The sequence below is a fragment of the Erinaceus europaeus genome, chromosome 17 (assembly GCF_950295315.1).
Source record: "Erinaceus europaeus chromosome 17, mEriEur2.1, whole genome shotgun sequence".
NCBI lineage: Eukaryota > Metazoa > Chordata > Mammalia > Eulipotyphla > Erinaceidae > Erinaceus > Erinaceus europaeus.
Window position 1 is genome coordinate 12832579 of NC_080178.1, and position 23641 is coordinate 12856219.

At 36.7% G+C, this 23641-nt stretch overlaps 3 protein-coding genes and 1 pseudogene across 3 annotated transcripts; all 4 read left to right on the forward strand.

Annotated features, from left to right (window-relative positions):
• The first annotated feature begins 1445 nt into the window (after window positions 1-1445).
• Window positions 1446-2387, forward strand: LOC103116481 (olfactory receptor 4C46-like). The gene has a single exon (XM_007526378.2). It carries the CDS (start codon window positions 1461-1463, stop codon window positions 2385-2387), a length of 927 nt encoding a protein of 308 aa, XP_007526440.1. The 5' UTR covers window positions 1446-1460.
• Window positions 2388-8314: 5927 nt separating this feature from the next.
• LOC103116538 (olfactory receptor 4C46-like) lies at window positions 8315-9250 on the forward strand. Its single transcript, XM_007526436.1, has one exon. The coding sequence runs from the start codon at window positions 8315-8317 to the stop codon at window positions 9248-9250; it is 936 nt and encodes a 311-aa protein (XP_007526498.1).
• A 10041-nt stretch (window positions 9251-19291) lies between these two features.
• Window positions 19292-20224, forward strand: LOC103116539 (olfactory receptor 4C11-like). The gene has a single exon (XM_007526437.1). It carries the CDS (start codon window positions 19292-19294, stop codon window positions 20222-20224), a length of 933 nt encoding a protein of 310 aa, XP_007526499.1.
• An 81-nt stretch (window positions 20225-20305) lies between these two features.
• Window positions 20306-22078, forward strand: LOC132533694 (olfactory receptor 4C11-like; annotated as a pseudogene).
• The last annotated feature ends 1563 nt before the right edge of the window (window positions 22079-23641 follow it).

Sequence of the window (23641 nt, forward strand, 5' to 3'; positions counted from 1 at the left end):
GGTAAGTTTTTAAAATAGTGAAATGCTCAAAAATTGCTATTTTACATACCTAGTGATTGTTGTGTCTTCGTATCCTAGTTCTTCTTAGGATACAAAGGTTATAGTTTCCTCATATTTCAGAAACATCAGTTCATGACACACAAGATACAAAAAGATGTTTACTAAAGTTAATTAAGTATCCCTTTCTTTACTTCTTATACCTTTCTACCCATATTCTTAATTTCCAGCCCTTGTTTCTCCATTTTCTAGTGGACAAAAGTAGAATCCCAAATTCTGTTTTGATAACTTTTTTTTTAACTGAGATAATGTTGGTTTACAAGACTGTTTATGTTTTAGGGGAACAATTTATAACCTTTTTTTCCTTTTTTAATATTTATTTATTTATTTGTTTGTTTCTTTATTTACTTATTCCCTTTTGTTGCCCTTGCTGTTTTATTGTTATTGTTAGTATTGATGTCATTGTTGCTGGATAGGACAGAGAGAAATGGAGAGAGGAGGGGAAGACAGAGAGGGGGAGAGAAAGACACCTGCAGACCCGCTTCACTGCTTGTGAAGTGACTCCCCTGTAGGTGGGGAGCCATGGGCTCGAACAAGGATCCTTAACCGGGTCCCTGCGATTTGCACTACTTGTGCTTAACCCCCTGCTCTACCGCCTGACTCCCACCTTTTTTTTTTTTTTTTTTGGCTCTAGGGTTATCGTTGGGGTTGGTGCCTGCACTAGGAATCTACTGGTCCTGGAGGCCATTTTTTTCCATTTTATTGCCCTTGTTGTTGCCGCTTGTTGTAGTTGTTATTGTTGTCATAGCTGTTGTTGTTGGATAGGACAGAGAGAAATGGAGAGAGGAGGGGAAGACAGAGAGCAGAAGAGACAGACACCTGCAGATCTGCTTCACCACTTGTGAAGTGACCCCCTGTGGGTGGGGAGCTGGGGGCTGGAATCCGGATCCTTACACCAGCCTTTGTGCTTTATCACGGCTCTTAACCCGCTGCACTACCGCTCAGCTCCCCAATTTATACCTCTTCAATATGCAGCAGCATACTCTGTCCACCACTAATGTGTGAATATTCCTCTACTACAGACATAAAAACTTTTATATTCATATTCAGCTTCACTTTTTGACTTAAACATCACTATGTGTGCAATCTGCTACTTTATTTTAAGCATTTATGAATCTCAGACATTATGGGCACACGTGATCTCCTAATATCAAATCTTAAAACTGTGTTCTGCCTACATGCTTAAGAGCAATTTCAAACCAGAGACAATTTAAGTAGTCTCTAAGTACTTTTAATCTGAATTGCCCTTACTTAATAAAAGAATATATATATATATATAATGAATCAATGGAATATAAGCAGTTAGTACTTCCTTGTAGTGAACAAGGCTATAACTTTTATGTTGTATTAATAATAAATATGATATTTTTTCAGGTAATGCTATTAACTATAATAAGAAACACATGGAGAATAGGAACAACGTGACAGAGTTTGTTTTACTGGGACTGACAGAAAATCCAAAGATGCAGATAGTTATATTTGCTGTGTTCTTTGTCATCTACATCACCACTCTGGTGGGAAATCTGATCATTGTGGTCACCATCATTGCCAGCCCATTATTGGGGTCCCCCATGTATTTCTTTCTGGTCTATCTCTCCTTTATTGATGCCTGCTATTCTTCTGTCAATACTCCTAAACTGATCGTAGATTCACTCTATGAAAAGAAGACTATCCTGTTCAATGGATGCATGACACAAGTTTTTGGGGAACATTTCTTCGGAGGCGCTGAGGTCATCCTGCTCACTGTGATGGCCTATGACCGCTATGTGGCCATCTGCAAGCCTTTACACTATACAACGATCATGAACAGGCAGATGTGTGGCTTACTAGTGGGAGTGTCATGGATGGGAGGTTTTCTTCACGGAATCATCCAGATCTTCTTCATCTTCAGACTACCCTTCTGTGGTCCTAATGTCATAGATCACTTCATGTGTGACCTGAATCCTTTGCTCAATCTTGCTTGCATGGACACCCACACCCTAGGGCTTTTTGTTGCTGCCAACAGTGGATTTCTCTGTGCCTTAAACTTCCTCCTCTTGATGGTTTCCTATGTGGTCATTCTATGCTCTTTAAGAACCAAAAGCTTAGAGGCCAGGCACAAAGCCCTCTCCACCTGTATTTCCCACATTACTGTGGTGGTACTATTCTTTGTGCCTTGCATATTTGTGTACATGAGACCTGCCGTTACTTTACCCATGGATAAAGCCGTGGCTGTCTTCTACACTATGATAACTCCTATGTTAAATCCTTTAATCTATACATTGAGAAATGCCCAGATGAAGAATGCTATTGGAAAATTGTTTAATATTAAAGTTATTTCAAATGAATAAAGGATGTACCTTGCTCTCAACATTATTCAAATTAAAAAAAATCTCAAAAGGAATTTTTGCATGATTTCAAAAATAACAATTATGGAACAATGAAAACAGAGCACATTGCAACTATGAACAATAATTTCCTTTCCAATAAGAGTGAGAATAGCTTCAAAAAATCAAGAATATCTAACTTAATATTAAACTTGGTTCATTTGAAAAATCAAAACAAATTTGAATTTAGTTTTACCTTTTTATTCATGTATGTTTTTACCTTCTAATAAAAAATTTAGAGGGTTGGATTGTGATGTGCAAATGTTATGCTTGTACAAACTACTGTATTTTACTGTTGACTGTAAAATAAAGAAACTTAAAAAATAATAAACATGAAATAATAAAACTTGTTGGTATTAAGCAATAATGTCAAAAGAAGTAGAGACTAATGTACCTACATATTAAAAGTGAGGAACACAGAATGGAGACACTGTAATTCCCCCACCACCACCTTTCTAAGGTATATGTCTCTCTATTTCAGAACCAATGCCTTTCCAAAACAGTACTGATATCTCCAGGGCTAGTTCTTTTCCAGATGGATGGCCAGAGCTGTCACTTTGAGGGACCTGGAGTCTCTGCTGATGAGATCATATCACATGGTTTAGTCTTCTCTTCACAGAGATTAAGATTCATTGGAAGACTCCTAGAACAGTACAGAATAAAACAGAATGGCAAAGAACAGTGGACTGTGATAAATGAAAGCATAGAAAAAGCACAGGTTACTATGAAAACATATCTGAAGGAAAATAGAACAAAGACTTAAAAAGCAAGGCACAGGAACTGGAGCCACAAAATGGAGAAGAGCAGGAAGGGTTTCACAAGTGTGTTAAAACTTAATTAACACTCTATACATGACAGGCAATATTGAATTTCCCCTTTATCTTGTGAATGATGCTATTAGGTACTGATTTTAGAATGCTGACTCTAAGCTTCAATATGGTCATTGAATAAGTGGATGAGGACAAGACCAACAGCAGCAGAACAGTAGATGCTTATTGTGATCATAAGTGTGTGAATGGATCAAAGTCTGAGTTCTGGTGATACAATGGAGGGTACAGAATGTGTAGGACATGGCTTCATCCGGGCCAGTGCACCCAGGTCTCCTATTGTAGAGAAGATGCAAAACAACTGAGAGCCTCTTTTATAGGTGATTTCATGTGGGTGAAGGAAAGCTTTCTCACCTGGTTGTTGATAACTAAGATTCCAAGTCTCACCTGTGATCAGTGGTGAGCCTTCTAGAGATTGGGGGTGGGCGGGGGGCATAGACTGAGCCCTTACCAAAAGATAGAACCTGTCCTGTGGTATAATACATGCAAGAGCGGACCTCTCATTTTCCGGGCACAAGTCAGAGTTTTGCTGTGACTACCCTGTTTACTCTCCTACCATAATCAGATTCTCTCAGCCCTTTTCATTACAAATCGCTTTCATAAATCTCTCCATCTTACAGTTCAATCTAGGGAGGCAACAGCAGCATGGGGATATAGAAAGAAAGAGGGAAATCTTTAGAGGTTATAAGCAAAGGCATTTTGGGGACAAAGATTAGAGCAAATAGAGGGGCAGATGAGACTAGATTTTGACAAGTTCATTGGTGTTTGGGGAAAATGAGAAGATGGAACTGGGAAAGGAAGGTGCTTTGTCAGTGAAGATGCCTCTCGACCTCTGGTAGGTGGATTCTCTTAGCCTGAAGGATAACCCTGCATAGGCTGGGGAACTGAAGAAGTTTACCCTAGCTCATTTGCCATAGTAGAAGGGATGATTATCTTCATGACCATTCCTCTACCACCTTTGCCAGAAAGGATCTTTCTCTTTATTTATTTATTATTGGATAGTGACAGAGACATTGAGAGGGGAGGAGGAGGTAGAGAGGGAAAGAGGCAGAGAGACACCTGGAGCCCTGCTTCCCCACTCATGAAGCTTTCCACCTGCAGGTGGGGACCAGGAGCCAGAATCTGGGTCATTGCACACTGTAATGTAAGTGCTTAACCAGATGCACCACAGTCTGCCCCCACTTTTACTACTACATTCACAACTATACTGAAATTTTAGCAGGCTCCAAAAGCAAGAAACAAATTGTCACTCATATGGAGATGCAAAGCACTTGAACAAAATCTCACACTTTTTAAATTTATATACTAATTCAGCATCTATGAACTTTTTCAAGGTAAAAAATTAAGGTATGAAATAGCAATTGAAGGAGCATACAATGGATTTATTCAACTTTATTAAAATAGGCTCACTAAGCAGAAGTTTAACATTTAATTGCATTAAAATTGCAACTCTAAGAGTTAGAAAACAGTTCTAATTATTAAAACAAATAGACAAAATATGGTCCATGAGCATACCCCATGTCATGTATGAGAAATACTAGGCATATTATAATTTAATGAAAAAGGGGAGAAAAGTACAAAAACACAGGTAAAAATGTTGGATTTATTATTTTTATTTTAATATTTATTTATTTTCCTTTTTGTTGCCCTTGTTGTTTTTATTGTTGTTGTTATTGTTAGATAAGACAGGGAGAAATAGAGAGAAGGGTAAGACAGAGAGGGGGAGAGAAAGATAGACACTTGCAGACCTGCTTCACCGCCTATGAAGTGACTCCCCTGCAGGTGGGGAGCCGGGGGCTTGAACTGGGATCCTTACGCCGGTCCTTGTGCTTTGTGCCATGTGCACTTAACCACTGCACTATTGCCTGACTCCCAAAATACTGGATTTATAATGTTGATTTTTCAATAAAGTTCTATTTGACTATCTCTGGTAGTTGTCAGAACTCATAGCTTTCACCCTGACAGTAAGAAATATACATTTTTGTTGTTTTTAGCACTGGGCCTTCACCACTCTGGGATAACTTTTTCAGACAGACAGACAGACAGACAGACAGACACACACACACACACACACACACACACACACACAGAGAGAGAGAGAGAGAGAGAGAGAGAGAGACCACAGCATAGAAGCTTTCTTCAATGCAGCAGTGCAGTGGGAGGCTGGACTCAATGCAACATACATTCCAAGTGGTCTATTTTGCTGGCCAAACAAATAGTTTTTGTGTGAGACACAACATCCTTAGAGTTCTGTGACTTATTTTTGCTATGTTGAAAACGTAACAGAGAACTATGATCACTGCCCGGAGAACTAAAAGATATGTGTACACCTATGTTCATAGCAGCAGAATTCATAATAGCTAAAACCTAGAAGCAAACCAGGTGCCCAACAACAGCTGAGTGGCTGAGAAAGCTGTGGTATATTTACACAATGGGCTGCTATGCAGCTGTTAAGAACAATGAACCCATCTTCTCTGACTCATCTTGGACTGGGCTAGAATGAATTATGTTAAGTGAGAAGTCAGAAAGACAAAGATGAGTATGGAATGATCCCACTCATAAACAGAAGTTGAGAAAAACAGAAAGGGAAACTCAAAGCAGAATCTGACTGAGTTTGAGTAGGGTACCAAAGTAAAAAACACTGGGTGGAGGGTGAGGGTGGATGTTCAGCTTCACTGGGGGTGGGGGGAGAACTTTGGTGTCAATATACCCTCCAGGTTAACTAAAATTCTCACAAATAACTATTTAATATGAGAAGGGGAAAAATGGATCGGATGTCTCAAACTTTTTCATGAGTAAACCATAGCTTGAAGTATCTTCAGTCTAAGCACTTAAAACCTCATATTGGTAATCATAAAAGTTGCAAAGGTGTTGGATGCAAGGTTATTATACCTCTCATTTTTAATCTTAGTATTAAACTTAGTATTGCACTGAGTAAACCTGATGCCAGAGGAAATAATAATAATAATAATTCTGAAGTGTCTACTTGCATAACCTTCAGATAAGTCTGAGCAAAATCTATATAGTAGGTAAGCATACTTTTAAAAGTTTTGTGTTTAAATGATTGTCATGAATTTCACTTTCCTGCTGTTGTTCTCAAACCATCAGTTCTGGACTCAGAAAAGAGTTCATAGATAAGCAAATAGAACGTCTATAATAGGAATCCACAAAGAAGCTATATAATAGGTCCCATACCGGAATAATTGTACTTTTCAATTCACAAGAAATTCAGTTTTCTTATTAGTCCACACTCATACGGAGACACTCTTGTGTATTTAGTCTTTAGGTGAGAATGCAATCCTTCATTCAAAAATGAGTGTATATCCTTTCCATTCATGTAGATAATTAATTCCTAGGAGAGAAAAGTGCATCAATAAAATAAGATTCTTGACCTTTATGATAACCTCTTTAAGTGTTCATTCACTGGAAGATGAAATGCATTTTGTGAACCACATCTCCTGAGCAAGATTCATTCCAGGTAATATGACACATTGAAATGTGGTTCCTACAATTTTTCTGCCTTATAGTATGTTGAAACTTTATGGAAGATATCAAACCTGCAAAGTATTAAAACCTGTTTGTTAATAAGAATGGATTTAGTTATGGACTCTTTGAATAATTTCTTCTCAATTATGACATATATTTCTCTTAGAAAGCTACTCAACACAGAAGTCAGTTTGAACAGTCTGAATACATCCAGGCATCATTGAGATAATCTATAACTCTAAGGTAATTAAAATATTTATTCATTTTGGATATACAGAAAAATTGATAGAAAAAAGGGAGCAAGAGAGGATGATAACGAAATCTGCAGCATTGCTACACTGCTTGTGAAACAGCCTGGCCCCACACACATAGGTAGAGACCAGGGGCTTGAACTCTGGTCCCTGAGTATAGTAATGTGTACAATCTACTGGATGTACCACCCCCCTGACCCTTGATTCTAAGGTAATTACAAATATTTTTATTTATCAAAGGTTATTTCCAATGGGTAGCGACTATTATGTATCAGTATCTTGTTTCTTTTATGAAAACTGCTTCTTTTCACACTCACTTCATTCAGGCCATACTGAGATATTTACTAAAGTCAGTCCACAATGTCTCATTCCTCAAGTTTCTTTTACCTTTCCCTCATATAGTCAATTTAGTCCATGTTTCTCAATTACCTTGATAAAAGAAAAAAAATCCTGACTTTATCGATAGCATTTATCTTCTGAATTTATGTAATGTCTTACAGACAGTGTATGATTTAGGGGAACAACTTCACACCTCTTCAAACTGCATTAGTTCACCTTGCTTACCACCACACTGAATATTCCTGTAAGGTATGTGTTGGTAGGCCTTATATTCATATTCTACTTCACTTTCTTATTTATCTTTCCCCCTGTGTGCAATCTACTCTATACTAGACATTCAAAGTCACAGATGTTATGGATAAACAAGTGGTCTCCTACCTAGCAGATTGCTAAATTTTCTTCTGTCTATATTCCTTTTAGAGGAGAATATTTAACTATTAAATGTTTAAATCACAAGAAATATACGGCTCAAAGTAACATATCGGTAATCATACAACATCAAAATATAAAACAATACCAGGTAAGACTAAAAAAGAAAGATAGACAAATACACAGTGTTTGCAGAAGATTTGTAACCTGCTTCTTTTTTAATAACAGATAGACTATTTCATAGAATATTTGTAAAGTTTTCATAGATCTGGCAGACCAGAGGAAACACAGTAGTAGAATGTAGAACTCACATGTGCCCACTTCCAAGTTAAACGAAAGATTTATTTATGTATTTAATGAAGAAGGAAGAGAGAGACTGAGAGAACTGAAGCATCATTCTGTCTCTAAAGAGAAGTTTCAACTAGCTGGCAACTTAGCTAAACTCTAAGAACTCAGTTTTCATTTCCTCCTCAAAACATAAGTAAAATCTGATTAACATGGCATGAATTAATATCATATATATATCATACTTATTGAAATAGAGTAGTTTAATAAATTCATTATCACCTCAATTATTAAGGAACGTTTTATTTTTTCAGTCAATAAAAGAAAGCATAAAATGAAATACACAGTGAATAGGAACAACGTGACAGAGTTTGTGCTGTTGGGACTGACAGAGAATCCCCAAATACAGAAACTCCTTTTTGTAGTGTTTTTTGTTATCTACTTCATTACTTTAGTAGGAAATTTGCTTATCATGGTCACCATCCTTGCAAGCTCCTTATTGGGCATTCCTATGTACTATTTCCTGGCCAATTTGTCTTTCATCGATACCTGTTATTCCTCTGTTGACACTCCTAAACTGCTTGCAGACTCATTCCGTGAAATGAAGACCATTCCCTTCAATGAGTGCATCATCCAGATCTTAGGGGAACATTTCTTCGGAGGTGCTGAGGTCATCCTGCTCACTGTGATGGCCTATGACCGCTATGTGGCCATCTGCAAGCCCTTGCACTATATGACGATCATGAACAGGCAGATGTGTGGCTTACTAGTGGGAGTGTCATGGATGGGAGGCTTTCTTCACGGAATCATCCAGATCTTCTTCATCTTCAGGCTACCCTTCTGTGGTCCTAATGTCATAGATCACTTCATGTGTGATCTGAATCCTTTGCTCAATCTTGTCTGCATGGATACCAGCACCCTAGGGCTTTTTGTTGCTGCCAACAGTGGATTTATCTGTGTGCTTAACTTTGTCCTCTTGATGGCCTCCTATGTGGTCATTCTGCGTTCCTTAAGAACCAAAAGCTTAGAGGCGAGACGCAAAGCCCTCTCCACCTGTATCTCCCACATCACCGTGGTGGTCTTATTCTTTGCACCCTGCATATTTGTGTACATGAGACCTGCAGTTACTTTATCCATGGATAAAGCAGTTGCTGTGTTCTACATTGTGATAACTCCTATGTTAAATCCTTTAATCTACACCTTGAGAAATACCCAGATGAAGAATGCTATTAGAAAATTGTTTACTAGGAAATTTATTTTAAATGAATAATGAATATACCTTCATCTTAATGTGGTTAAACTGAGGAAAATGTCAAAAGGACATTTTCAGTGATGTCAGGAAACTACATTTATTGAACTAAGTAAAAAAAAAAAAAAATATATATATATATATATATATATATATATATATATATATATAACTGCTATGAATACAATTCTTCATTGGCTGGAGTAAGAACAAATATGAGAAAATGAGAATATAAAACCCAGGATGGAACATTGTACACTTGTAAAATTCTAATAAACTGGGATTTAGTTTTACTTTCCTCATTCACATATGTGTATTCAAAGACTTTAGTTCTAGTAAAAATATAAGCATGGAATATTATAATATATGTTGTTAAACATAATTTCCAAAGAGAATCTATAGCTATTTATATGATGCAAGTGAGAATCTAACAGAATGGAGATATTTTAAAAGAGATATATCGATAAAATATTAACATTCTGATTTAATTCCCATACCATGCTCTAAAGATCTAGGTCATTGCCAGATGATGTCAGGAAGGTAAAAGAATTATATTACTAATTTGGGAACAGATACTTTGCAGAAAATGCTAGACAGATATAGATGCATTAGTTCTTTATCTGTGACTGGATTCTAGTAAGTATCCATTAATAGAATCTCCTATGTTGCTTATTATTTTAGATGGGAAGACTTCTTAGTAACATTTTCGTGTCTAGGAAATATAATGCTATAAAAACAATGGACTACTTAATATCTGGAGAATAAGAAAAAAGTACACCATGTTTCCAAATGTTCTTTTAAATCTTGGAAGCTTTTTTTTTTTTTTTACAATACACATATCACTGTCTTAGGCTTCTATAGCTTTAGGAGAAGTTATGACTCAAATAAAAATAACTTTATCAAAAAAAAACTTCTTTTTTAAGTACTACTGTACTGCATAAATACTACTGGCTTTCTTATTAGTTTTATAAAACTGTATAGTTCTTCCTGTATAAGTAGTTCATGATGAATAAAAATATAATGAAATGTTCCTATGGTTTTGTTAATGTCTTCTTTCTTAAATAAATAATAAATAAATAAATAAATAAAAATATAATGAAATATAAATAAGTTCAATAAAGTCATGAAAATACAAAGGGAAATCAGTGCCCGAGATACAAATTTGAGGTCTAATTCTATGGTTCAGTAAATTCTACTTTTAAAAGTGAATTTTTTTTTTACCTATGCAGTGTATTTTAAGAAAAAATTATTTTTAAAAGCAAAAAAAGTCTTGAAAATATAAGAATACAAGTCATTTTGAAGGTAACTAATTATTTTCTGACTTTAATGGAATCATACTCAGGAACATAGTAGGTAGAGCTCATAGAAAGCCACAATTCTGGCTTAACTCAAACTGAGGTTGAAGGGAAAAAAATGTGATTAGAATTAGGAGCATTTGTTGCTGCTGTCCTTTTTGATGTATGCCATTCTTACAGGAGTGAGGTGGTATCTTAGTGTTGTCTTAATTTGCATTTCTCTGGCAATCAGTGACCTAGAGCAGTTCTTCATGTGTTTGTTAGCCTTTTGGATCTCCTCTGAGGTGAATGTTTTGTTCATATCCTCTGCCCATTTTTGGATGGGGTCATTTGCTTTTTTGGTGCTAAGTTTGCTGAGCTCTTTATATATTCTGGTGATTAGTTTCTTGTCTGATGTCTGGCATGTGAAGATCGTCTCTCATTCTGTGAGGGGTCTCTTTGTTTGTTTAATAGTTTCTTTGGATGTGCAGAAGCTTTTCAATTTGATGTAGTCCCATTGGTTTGTTTCTGCTTTAGTCTTCCTTGCAATTGGGTTTGATTCATCAAAGATGTCCTTGAGGTGTATGTGGCAAAGTGTTTTACCAATGTTTTCCTCTAAGTATTTGATTGTTTCTGGTCTGACATCCAGGTCTTTGATACATTTGAGGTTGATTTTTGCTTCTGGTGAGACAAAGTGGTTCAATTTCATTCTTCTGCATGTTACAATCCAGTTTTCCCAGCATGATTTATTGAAGAGAGCCTCCTTCTTCCATTTAATCCTTTGGCCCCCCTTATCAAAGATTAGATGTCCATAGGTGTGGGGATTTATTTGTGGGCTTTCAATTCTGTTCCACTGGTCTGTGTGCCTATTTTGGTTCCAGTACCATGCTGTTTTGATGATGATGGCTTTATAATATAGTTTAAGGTCTGGGAGTGTGATGCCTCCATTTCTGTTTCTTTTCCTCAAGATAGTTTTGGCAATTCTAGGTGTTTTCAGGTTCCAGATAAATGATTATAGTGTTTGTTCTATTCTCTTAAAGAAGCTTGGTTGAACTTCAATGAGTATTGCATTAAATTTATATATGGCTCTGGGGAGAATATTCATTTTGATTATATTTATTCTTCCAATCCATGAGCATGGGATATCTTTCCATTTCTTGATATCAGTTTCTATTTCCTTGAGTAGAGACTCATAGTTTTCAGTATACAAGTCTTTCACTTCTTTGGTCAACTTTATTCCTAGGTATTTGAGTGGTTTTGCTGAAACAGTAAATGGGAGTGATTTCTGGATGTCTTCTTCTTCAGATTTAGTGTTTGCATAAAGAAATGCCACTGATTTTTGTACATTGATTTTGTACCCTGATACCTTGCTATATTGCCTAATAACTTCCAGTAGTTTTCTGCTGGATTCTTTAGGTTTTTTCTATGTATACTATCATATCATTGCAGCACAATTCATAATAGTTAAAACCTGGAAGCAACCCAGGTGCCCAACAACACATGAGTGGCTGAGAAAGCTGGGGTATATATACACAATGGAATACTATGCAGCTATCAAGAACAGTAAACCCACCTTCTCTGACCCATCTTGGACAGATCTAGAAGGAATTATGTTAAGTGAGCTAAGTCAGAAAGATAAAGATGAGTATGGGATGATCCCACTCATCAATAGAAGTTGAGTAAGAAGATCTGAAAGGGAAACTAAAAGCAGGACCTGACCAAATTGTAAGTAGGGCACCAAAGTAAAAACTCTGTGGTGAGGGGTAGACATGCAGATTCCTGGGCCAGTGGGGGGTGGGAGTGGGTGGGAGGGATGGGTCACAGTCTTTTGGTGGTGGGAATGGTGTTTATGTAAACTCCTAGTAAAATGTAGTCATATAAATCACTAGTTATTTAATACGAGAGGGGGAAAATTAATTGTATGTCTCGAAGTTTTTCAAAACACAAACTGAATCTTTACTCAGTATATGCAGTGTAACTGATATGCAGACTCTCTCAAAAGCCTAGACCAAGTAGATCAGAAGCAACCAATAGCACAGCTATATACAAGATATTGGGTACTGTACAGCAAACCCCAACAAAAGGACTTTTCAAAGTTAACCCAATTACCAAATAATGTGATGATAACATTAGCTATCGATTGTCTTTTTGAACCCTAAGACAGCAGGAACCTCCCATCTCCACTATAGAGCCTCTACTTCCCCCAGTCCTGGAACCCTTGGATAGGGCCCACTTTTCCGTATGCCTCTCCCAATCCATATCAAATAATATTGCATCTGCCAATCACAACCTAATCAACGCAACGATTGCCACCTCAACATGCTTCACTTCAGACTGTGTCCAGAGACTTCACGTGTGGAATGACAACCCTTCAGCTTCATTACTCGGGTGAGACCTTTCCTTTCATAGTACACTCTAATTCCATCTCAGGTGGTTCACTTTCTAACAAAGTCCCAAAACCTAGATATACACCAGTTTCTGTGAGAGAGAGCATACATGTTCATAAGTATCCATAAACTACTGCAAAATATATACCTGAAAGCAGAAGTACACTAGAGTTTGCAGTGAGTATCCCCCTAACACTTCCTCTCCACTATTCCAAGCTTTGGGTCCATGATTGCTCAACAATTTGTTTGGCTTTGTATGTTAACTCTCTTTTCAGTCACCAGGTTCCAGATGTCATCAGGATGCCGGCCAGCCTTCCCTGGACTGATGACCCCACCAATGTGTCCTGGAGTGCAGCTTCCCCAGAGACACACCCTACTAGGGAAAGAGAGAAGCAGACTGGGAGAATGGACCGACCAGTCAACGCCCATGTTCAGTGTGGAAGCAAGTACAGAAGCCAGACCTTCCACCTTCTACAACCCACAATGACCCTGGGTCCATGCTCCCAGAGGGCTAGAGAATGGGAAAGCTATCAGGGGAGGGGGCGTGATATGGAGATTGGGTGGTGGGAAGTATGTGGAGTTGTACCCCTCCTACCCTATGGTTTTGTTAATTAATCCTTTCTTAAATAAAAAAAAAAGAATTAGGAGCAAATAATAACAGTGTGATTTCCCCTACGTGTTTTTACTATCTTACTAGTGCAAGTTTGTCCTAAAAATGAATTATTTTATAGACACAGAAAATTCAATATAAATATTTTTCAATCATTCCTTTTATTCTTCTATTTATAAACAAAAAAGTTCCAAACCATGCTGAGTTTTTCCTATCTGAATGCCAGAATTTTATTGAGATAAATATTTTCAGTATGCTTAAATTATATTTTCTTTCATTTATCTATATATATTTTTTCCTTGTGTTAGTATTTCCACATTTGCAGAATCTAATTCCTTGGTACTATTTTTATTGTCTTCCTATACCTATATATTGTTATGTATTGAATCATATCAATATACATTTTTATATTTAGCCCTATTCTTTGGCATTCTTCTATAGTCTTATTTCTTTACTGTGTTTAACTTTTTTCTGTGTGTGTCTTTGATTCTTTAGTGTTACTATGCTACTACAAACTGCATTGATTGGTTTGTTTTTTCACTCAGTTACCTTTTTTTAATTCTTTTTTATAATTTAAGAAAAGAGATATTTACAAAACCATAGGATAAAAGGGGTACAGTTCCACACAATTCCCACCACCCGATCTCCATATCCCATCCCCTTCCCTGATAGCTTTCCCATTCTCTATCCCTCTGGGAGTATGGACCCAGGGTCGTTGTGGATTTCAGAAGATGGAAGGTCTGGCTTCTGTAATTGCTTCTCTGCTGAACATGGGCATTGACTGGTCAGTCCATACTACCAGTCTGCCTCTCTCTTTCCCTAGTAGGGTGGGTCTCTGGGGAATCAGAGCTCCAGGACACATTGGTGGGGTCGTCAGTCCAGGAAAGTCTGGTCAGCATCATGCTGGCATCCGGAACCTGGTGACTGATAAGCGAGTTAACATACAAAGCCAAACCAATTGTTGAAGAACCATGGACCTTAAGACTGGAATAGTGCAGATAAAGTGTTGGGGTGTATAGTTACCTTTTTTATCTTAAAATATAATTTTATTGTAAAATCATTATAATCACAATCTGGAATCATTTGCCTCATACGTAAAATTTACCCAACGTTGAGAAACATAGATAAAAATGTCCTCGCATGTTGTAGAACTCAGTAAATACTTTTTAATAGGTTGAATCCTCTACTCCCCACTTCTTGACAATTGCTTCTCTAAATAAGACATATGTTGTTTTTAATTCACCAATCTTAACAACAAAAAGACTAACATCATCAAAGAATGGAGAGAAGATATCAGAAGAATCTTCTTCAAAGAATGGACCCAAATGGTCAACAAACATGACAAAATGCTCAAAGTCACTGATGACCGGGGAAATGCAAAGAAAAGCAGCAGTGAGATACCCCTTTACACCTGTGAGAAGGCCACACATTAGAAAAGACAGAAACACCAACTATTGGACAGACTCTGGTGGGAAAGGAGCTTCCTACATTGCTCATGAGAATGTAAGTTGGTTCATCCCCTATGGAAAACTGGCTGAGTTTCATCAGAACTCTAGCAATGGACTTACCGTATGACCTAGAAATTCATTTCCTATGGATTTATGTAGGGAAAACAAAGACACCTATCCAAAAAGACCTATTCACACCAATATGCATAGCAGCATCATTTGTAATAGCTCAAACTTGGAAGTGACCTAGATGCCAGCTACAGGTGAATTCTAAGGAAATTTGGTACATATGTACAATGGAGTACTATGCAGCTATTAAAATAATGAGGTCATCTCCTTTACAATGTTGTAATCAGAACTTGAAGACATTATGCAAGCAAGACAAACCAGGATGAGAAAAAGAGAAAGACCAATACCAAATGATCTCACTTATAGGTGGAACTAGAGAACAAAGAACAGTAATGCAAAACAAGAGGTAAAACTTGGACAGGGTATTACGCCAAAGCAAAGGATTCTGGGAAACTAGGGAAAGCAACAGGATGAAGGGGTTGGGTTCCTGTTGGATCTCTTAGACACCAACCAAGGGGAGATAAGAAGTTGTGCTTATATGTCAAAGATTATATTGTAAATCATTAACCCCCACCCCAATGAAAATGTTATTTTATCTTTTCAATTCCATGGGTGGAACATATATGTATTTAAATCATAAGTCTACCATTATTGAAGTAGGTGTGATTCCCCAAATTTATATTCAATTAATATAGTAGGCAATGACATTGAAATATCTCAAGTCTGTAATTTTATTAATTATCTGAACTCACCCATCAAAAGGCACAGAGTAGGAATATGAACCAAGAAGTATGAACTCTTCTTCCATAAAAAAGTAACAGGACCCAGCCATATGCTGTCTACAGAAGACCCACTTGATCCAACACAATAAAAAATAGACTAAAAACTACATATCATCTATCACCAATCTCTCTCTATTATCTATCTATCATCTATATCTGTATATTTATGTATCTATGTAATATGTATATCTTTACATACCTCTATCAATCTCTTTATGTGTTTTGTGGGGCACCAGCCCAGAAAAATATTCGTGATGATATTACACACTTGTGCTAACTTTTTCATTTGCTATTTATTTCAGTTGATGAGGCAGAGAGACCCCAAACTTCAATATCTGTGATTTGTGGTCTTATATAGGTTTTCAGTGTAAAATGTCTGATAGTTACAACATTTAAAAATAGTTCACATGATAGCACAATTAATTTTGACATTATGAGTCAAATATCTAATCTCATAAAAAATTTCCATTTATTCCTTTATTTTTTTATTTTTTGGATAGAGGCAGCCATAAATCAAGAGAGGAGGGAGGTGATAGAGAAGGAGAGAGAGAAACAGAACAGAGAGAAACATGCTGCCTTGCTTCACCTCTTTTCCCCTTGTAGGTGGGGACTAGAGACTCAGATCCTTTCTCGTTGTGACATGTGCACACAACCAGATGTGCTACCACCCAGTTCTGAGAAAAAACAATTAGAAAGCAAGACTTGGTTATTATATGAGCATTGTTTATTTGATTTTTACATCATAAAATTTCATATAAACATATTTAATAGACCACCATTTTTTCATAATTAAATGTAAAACTGAAGATGAACTCCCTTAATTACTTGTCTCATGTCTATTAATTAGAAGGAAACAGATGCTTTAGGGAACTATTTTCCCCAGGCTTGTATCATTCATGTTTAAATATTCCTCTAGGGAAAGTAAAAGAGAAACATTCACTTGTCAAACTCTTAGGCAAGAGGGGATTTCACAAAATTTGTGATGATTCTGAGGCAATTTTATTTTGCACTGTAGTGTTCAGATGGGATTATATACCCCTTTGTCAGTTTGACTATATATAACTGAAGATATTCAGAGAGAATAAGTAGAAGTACTTTCGAAATGCTCATATGTATAAAGGAAGCCCAAACCATTTTAGGAAGAAAATGGCTCAGCTGAAGAAACTAATGTCAATATAATTTCTTACTAAATATGATGCCATTTAAATTGGAGCCTAGCATAGTTGCACTTCATACTAGGAGAAAATGAATCTGATTGATGTCACAATGAAAAGGGCCTTCTGGAAGGAAAGAAAGTTTTCTAGAAGCACTTTAGAATCTCAACTAAGAAGCTTGAAATGAAAGAATGCAAATGCTAGAAGAAGAAGTTCCTGATAGAAAAGACCACTTCTAGGTAAGGACTGTTGGTAGATGAGATATAAGAGATGAATATGTAAAATAAAGCCTGTTGGGTTTTTCAGTACATTAGCATGTGTATAATGATTTTGCTGTGTATTATGATTTGCCATAAGATCCATGCTTCCCTTCTCAATAGTAACTGAATATAGGCCAGGGCCAAATGCAGAATTTACATGCCTGGTGACGTGGGTTCCTTTCCTTTGTTCTTATGTCAGAGCCAAACAGATCTCTGATCTCTTTCTCTCTTTTTAATTCCTTTCATCAAAAAATGGTCTTTGCAAAAGAATAACTTCAAACACTATACCGTATTGCCTCAGGAAATTAACAATTCTTCGGTTTACTCAACAAATAGTATTTTCTAAACACCTATTTTTTTCTAGATGCTTGAATTCAGTGATGAACATTACATATTATTTCCTTCAACCTGTTCATTCAAAAAAGCTTCCCATTATTGTGTCTATAATTCTAATTTATAAATGGATGACAGTGAAATAGACAGTTTCTAATATAGGAAACTGAGTCCCTAACCTTCTTCTTCTTCTAGCGTTTGCCCTTCTTCCGTAGCCAGTCAACAGCGTCAGGTTGAGCCTGATGTCTGCTTGTTGCTGGCTTTGAAAGTGACTGGGATCCATGTGGATTCAGTTGGCTAGGAAGGATCGTCAGTTTCCCCAATGAATGGGTACTCACGGGATGCACCACAAGAAGGTCGATCCAGTGCATCCCAGACCAAGTTATCATACCAGCTTGCTGGAAGGATTTGGACAGAGCATACTGAGAATTTTTCCAGATAGTGTGAGAAACTTCAGCTAAACATAGTGTAGACTTGTGTGGGTAAATAACACTGAGTTCCAGAGCTGCCTTTAGAATTTTGATATGGACTACTTGAAACTCATAAACCTTAATCTTGTTCTGTGAATTTCATTGTCCCTTCTGTCTATATTGAAATCTAGTTGTTATGGGCTAGTGATAATTGTGAATCTGCGAATTACAGACTGACCTTTATATTGAGGTTATTACACTTTAAGTCTAATAAAATATGATTGTAATATCTCTTCAAATTTGATCACAAGCAAGAACTTCTAAGGAAAGTCATTCTCCGACTGAGGCCAAGAATACACCCTGAGGCTGTACATTTTATGCTATTTTTGTACTCTCCTAAAGACACTTAGTTTAGGTGAGAGAGTCTGCTACGCCATTTTTTCCATTAATAAAATACTACCTTTGATATGAAAAGGTCTGAACTCTAACTCCAACATACTTAGAAAAAAAAAAAAAAGACAAACCACTGCATACATATCTGCTTCATTTTTGTTAGTGACGCTTAAGGTGCTATTCTTGACTCATCTCACTCTTCTAGGCACTAAATGTGTGTCCTATCTTTTACAAGTATGGAAGGGGGACAATACTTATCTTTGATACTGCCAATGAGATTATGTTGTTGTGGGTGGAGTTACTAAACTTACATTAGATACAGTTGCAAAATTACCTATGTTGAAAGTAAAGTAAATAAGCTCAGTGAATAAGGTTAGTAAAGTAAGTCTTATGATAGACTTCCCTGACTGACTGGAGCGTTCACTGTTGAAATTCTTTCCCCTCTCTTTTTCCTGTTGGTGTAGGTGTGTACCTAGATTTCATTAGACATACATGTTTCAACAATAATTTCATGCATCTTCAGAGGATTGACTGGAAGATATTTTACAACTGGAATACCAAATTCAGAAATATGAGAAGACTAGCAAACCATGTATCGATTCCCTTGATATATGAGACATGTTCTAAAAGGCTCTGATGGAGAATGAAGACATTCATATGAAGGGGCTATCCACAGAGAGCATCTTTTCTAAGACTAAGTTGATACTGACTTGGATAACTGACTTACTTTTTAGCACTTTCATATTTCATTACATCCATCAGTGTTCAGGTAAAAATAAATATGATAATCTAAATTTTATTAAAAATATAGGTGAGTGAATATGCACTGGTAAGCGGTACAACTGAGAAAAAAAATATGATTTCCAAACACGCACACACACCCTTTTTTCATTTTTCAGATTGACTATTTCTAATCTGATCTTTCTCTGATGAACTGAAACAATGAAGCAAAATAACAGTGTCAATGAGTTCATACTTCTAGGTTTGACACAGGATCCCACGAAACAGCAAATGGTGTTTATAATCATCTTCATTTTCTATGTGGGGACTGCAGTGGGAAATTTGCTTATTATTGTGACCATAAAGTGTAGCCAGACACTTGGGAGCCCCATGTACTTCTTCTTATTTTATTTGTCTCTTGCTGATTCCTGCTTTTCAACTTCCATTGCTCCAAGATTATTTGTGGATGCTCTAGCTACAAAAAAGGTCATATCTTACAATGAGTGTATGACTCAGGTCTTTGCATTACACTTATTTGGTGCCATGGAGATCTTTGTCCTAGTCCTCATGGCTGTTGATCGCTATGTGGCCATCTGTAAGCCTTTGCGTTATCCTACTATAATGAGTCAGCAGGTCTGCAACGTTCTGATCATTCTTTCCTGGATAGGGTCTTTTATACATTCCACAACCCAGATTATTTTGGTTTTGAGATTGCCTTTCTGTGGCCCCAATTTAATTGATCATTATTGCTGTGATTTGCAGCCTTTGCTGAAACTTGCATGCATGGACACTTACGTGATCAATCTTCTTTTTGTGTCTAACAGTGGAGCCCTTTGTACTAGTGGCTTTGTAATTCTAATGACCTCTTACACAGTCATTTTGCATTCACTGAGAAAGCACAATGCAGAAGCTAGGAGAAAAGCTCTCTCCACCTGCACTTCCCACATCATTGTAGTCATCTTATTCTTTGGTCCTTGTATATTCATATACACACGTCCACCAACTACTCTCCCTATAGACAAGATGGTGGCAGTATTTTACACTATTGGAACACCCTTTCTCAACCCACTTATCTATACACTGAGAAATGCAGAGGTGAAAAATGCCATAAAAAAGTTATGGCATACTAAAATCACTGAAGAAAGCAAAAGATAAATTAGAGACTTCAGTTGTTTACTTAATAAATGATGAACTGATAGGATATTTTATATACTCAAATTCTTCCCAAATATCTGAATGAACTTGTTTACCTTACTTATTATGTAACATTAAGACATTAAGAGTCAAGACAATAGTTTGTATGATATCACCAATAAATTCTTATTGGGTAAAAACTAGCTACTATGGATTTTTATTTTGCATGGGGTGCAGCAGAAACTATTGAGAATATTGGATAACATAATTTAACACTAAGCTTTGTACATTTGGGAAACTCTCACTAACTAGTTCTACGTCTTGTTCTGTCTGTGAATATAGATTCACAGGCATACTTTTAAATAAAATATGTGTAACAAAAGATTGTGTTGTATTAAGCAAAAATATATCTAAGAAACCAAAGTTGTAAACATTGCAATTATTCCTACTTTACCAGGGTGAAAATATTCATGGGGATAAGTGGTGCTGGAACATTGCATTCCACATTTTCATGCCAATCTTTTCATTCTTTTATGTCAAAGAGAAAAGACACCACAGTTCATTTGGCAGTCCCCATGTCTTTCTTACTATTTTAGTTGACTTTTAGTGATTTCTGCTTTTCAATTTCTATTGTCCCAAGATTTCTTGTGTCTTCTCTCTCTTAAAAAAGACTCCAATCTGACTTCCCTGGGCAGGGGAACTTCATCAGTGGAGTCCTGGGACCACACCTCCCCCAAAGCCCTACCCCACTGGGGAAAACTAGGAACAGGCTGGGTCTATTGGAGGTATGGATAAATCTGTCAATGTCCATGTCCAGCAGAGAAGCAATTACGGAAGTCAGACCTTCCATCTTCTGCTCCCCATAGAGATCCTGGTCCATACTTCCAGAGGGATCCTGGGTCCATATTCCCAGAGGAATAACGAACAGGGAAGCCAGTAAGAGAGGGGATTGGATATGGAGCTCTAGGGGTGGGCATAGTGTGGAAATGTACCCCTCTTATCCTATAGTCTCGTCAATATTTTGTCATTATCTTGTCAATAATATTCCACTTTATCAATAAAAATTTTTAAAAAAATTAGGGAAGCTTCCAATGGAGAAGATGGGATATGGAACTCTGGTGGTGGGGATTGTGTGGACATGTACTCATCTTATCCCACAATCTTATGGATCATTATTAAATCACTAATAAAAAGTGTACTGTACAATAAATGCTTGACACAAATTTTTGCTCTACATTTACTTAGCTGCATGGAGATCTTTGTCCTCATTCTCATGATAATTGATCATGATGGTACAAGCAGTAAGGCTTTGCATTATTTTCTTACTGTGAGCTGCTGTCAGCTCTATATTATCTTAATTCTTTTGGCCTGGATAGGAACATCATACATACTACTGCTCAGATTAATATGTCCTTGAGATTACCATCAGGTGGGCCCAATTTTATTGAACCTTGCTATGATATGATGATATGCAGCCTTTGCTGAAGCTTGCATGTCCGGACATTTACACAATCAACTTGTTTTTCATGACTAACAGTATATTTTCTCCTGTAGTTTAATGGTGCCGATGATTCCATATATTGTTATTTTGCATTCAGTGCAAAACCACAGTGCAGAAGCAAGCAAAAAACTCTATCTTCCTGTACTACGCACATCACTGTGGTCCTTTTATACCTTGTTCCTTATGCATGTCCTCCTGTCACAATCTCAGTCGATAAGTTGGTAGAATTATTTTACACTATGGGGACACCCTTTCCCAACTCACTCATCCATACACTGAAGGATGCAGAAGTAAAAAAAAAAAATTCTATTAAGGAGTTTTGGTTTATAAAAAATATCTCAGAAAAATCAAGATGGATTTTTCTCCTTGATTGAGAACTTACCAAATCGTGGCATTTCACTCAATTCTGTAGCTATGAGTTATGTTGTCGCATCTCATGACTCTCATATTCTATATAGTTAAATGCACTAACTTGCAATACTATTTTTAATGTAACTTGGCTTCAGTTTGAGGAATGGCAAAAGGGGCACTTTTGATAAATATATCTATGAATTTTTACAGTGTAATGAAAACTGCTAGGAGCATCAGTCTTGCCTGAGTATAGTAGAAAGATTGCAGATATGATAAAAAAAACTAACTCTGGATCACACCTTGAATATTTGAAAAATTATAGCAAATTTCTTGCAAATTTTACCTGCTTCATGTATTTTTTTACTTTTTATTTCCTTTATGCATATGAAATAATAATAATAATATGTGTTCATCAAAAAATCTCTATAACTGTGCAAATAAGTTATCAGTATAATTGTTATTGTGTTGCAAGAGGATAATTAACACAATGAGAAAGTAATCAGGCAGATACATTGATATAACAAGTACCTAATTTTTATTTATTTATTTATTTATTTATCTATTTATTATTGAATAGAGACAGGGAGAAAGATATAGAGAGAAAGAGGCAGAGAGACACCTGCAACCTTGTTCACCATTAGTGAAGCTTTCCCCCTGCAGGTGGGGACCAGAGGCTTAAACCCAGGTCCTTGTACACTGTAATGTGTGTACATAAAAAGGTATACCATTGCCTGGCCCCAAAAGTACCTAACTTCTTAGACTACTTATTAAAAAGTATGTTGGGGACCAGTTGTGACACACCTTGCAGACTGCACACATTACAGTGTCCAGAGACCCATGTTCAAGCTTCCAGCCCACAGCCTGGCTTCATGAGCAGTGAAACAATGTTGGTAGTCTCTCTCTCTCTCTTTCTCTCTTTTTCTCTCTCTCTCTTTCACCTTTCCATATAGATAAATCCAATAAAATGTAGAACAAATAAGTAGGCCATAATTAAAGGATTTTTTTTCAAATATTCTACCAGATCAGAGTAAAAGGTATATTACTGATAGAACCAGAAAATATTTTAACTCCTGCTTAAGTTTGATAATGAGAAACAATAGGATTTTCTGCCTTTAGCAGGCCAGCCAATAAGGGGCCATAGTGGTGACACCAAGGAGGTGACTATAACTTAATTTGGGTTAAGAATTAGAGTAGGGGAAAAAAAACACTTTTTTCTTCCTTTTAATTTTCAAGCATACATCCTCCCCCCCCCCCCATAAGCAGTCCCTGGGGACCAGCTCATAGCAGGATACCCCATACCACCAAACAGGGTGTTTTTTTTTTTTTTTTAATTCACTGATACACATTTGGGAAGTTCCTTGCACTGCTCTTTAATTAAAACTCTTTTTCTTATCTTCTCCCTTTTCTCTCTCTTGTCTCTCTCTCTCTCTCTCTTTTTTTTTTAAATCTTGTCATACACTTCCTTCTTCTTTGCCTTTCTGAATTTGTGAATTATTTGGGGGAAGAAATCTGACTCAGAGTGGATTCTCTATGTGTGCATCTCTGCTCTAGTTCCCTTTCTCCTCTTGTTACCCCTAGAATATACA

Coding starts and splice junctions, on each gene's coding strand:
- LOC103116539 (XM_007526437.1), top strand. CDS start 19,292: ATGAAGCAAAATAACAGTGTCAATGAGTTCATACTTCTAGGTTTGACA.
- LOC103116538 (XM_007526436.1), top strand. CDS start 8,315: ATGAAATACACAGTGAATAGGAACAACGTGACAGAGTTTGTGCTGTTG.
- LOC103116481 (XM_007526378.2), top strand. CDS start 1,461: ATGGAGAATAGGAACAACGTGACAGAGTTTGTTTTACTGGGACTGACA.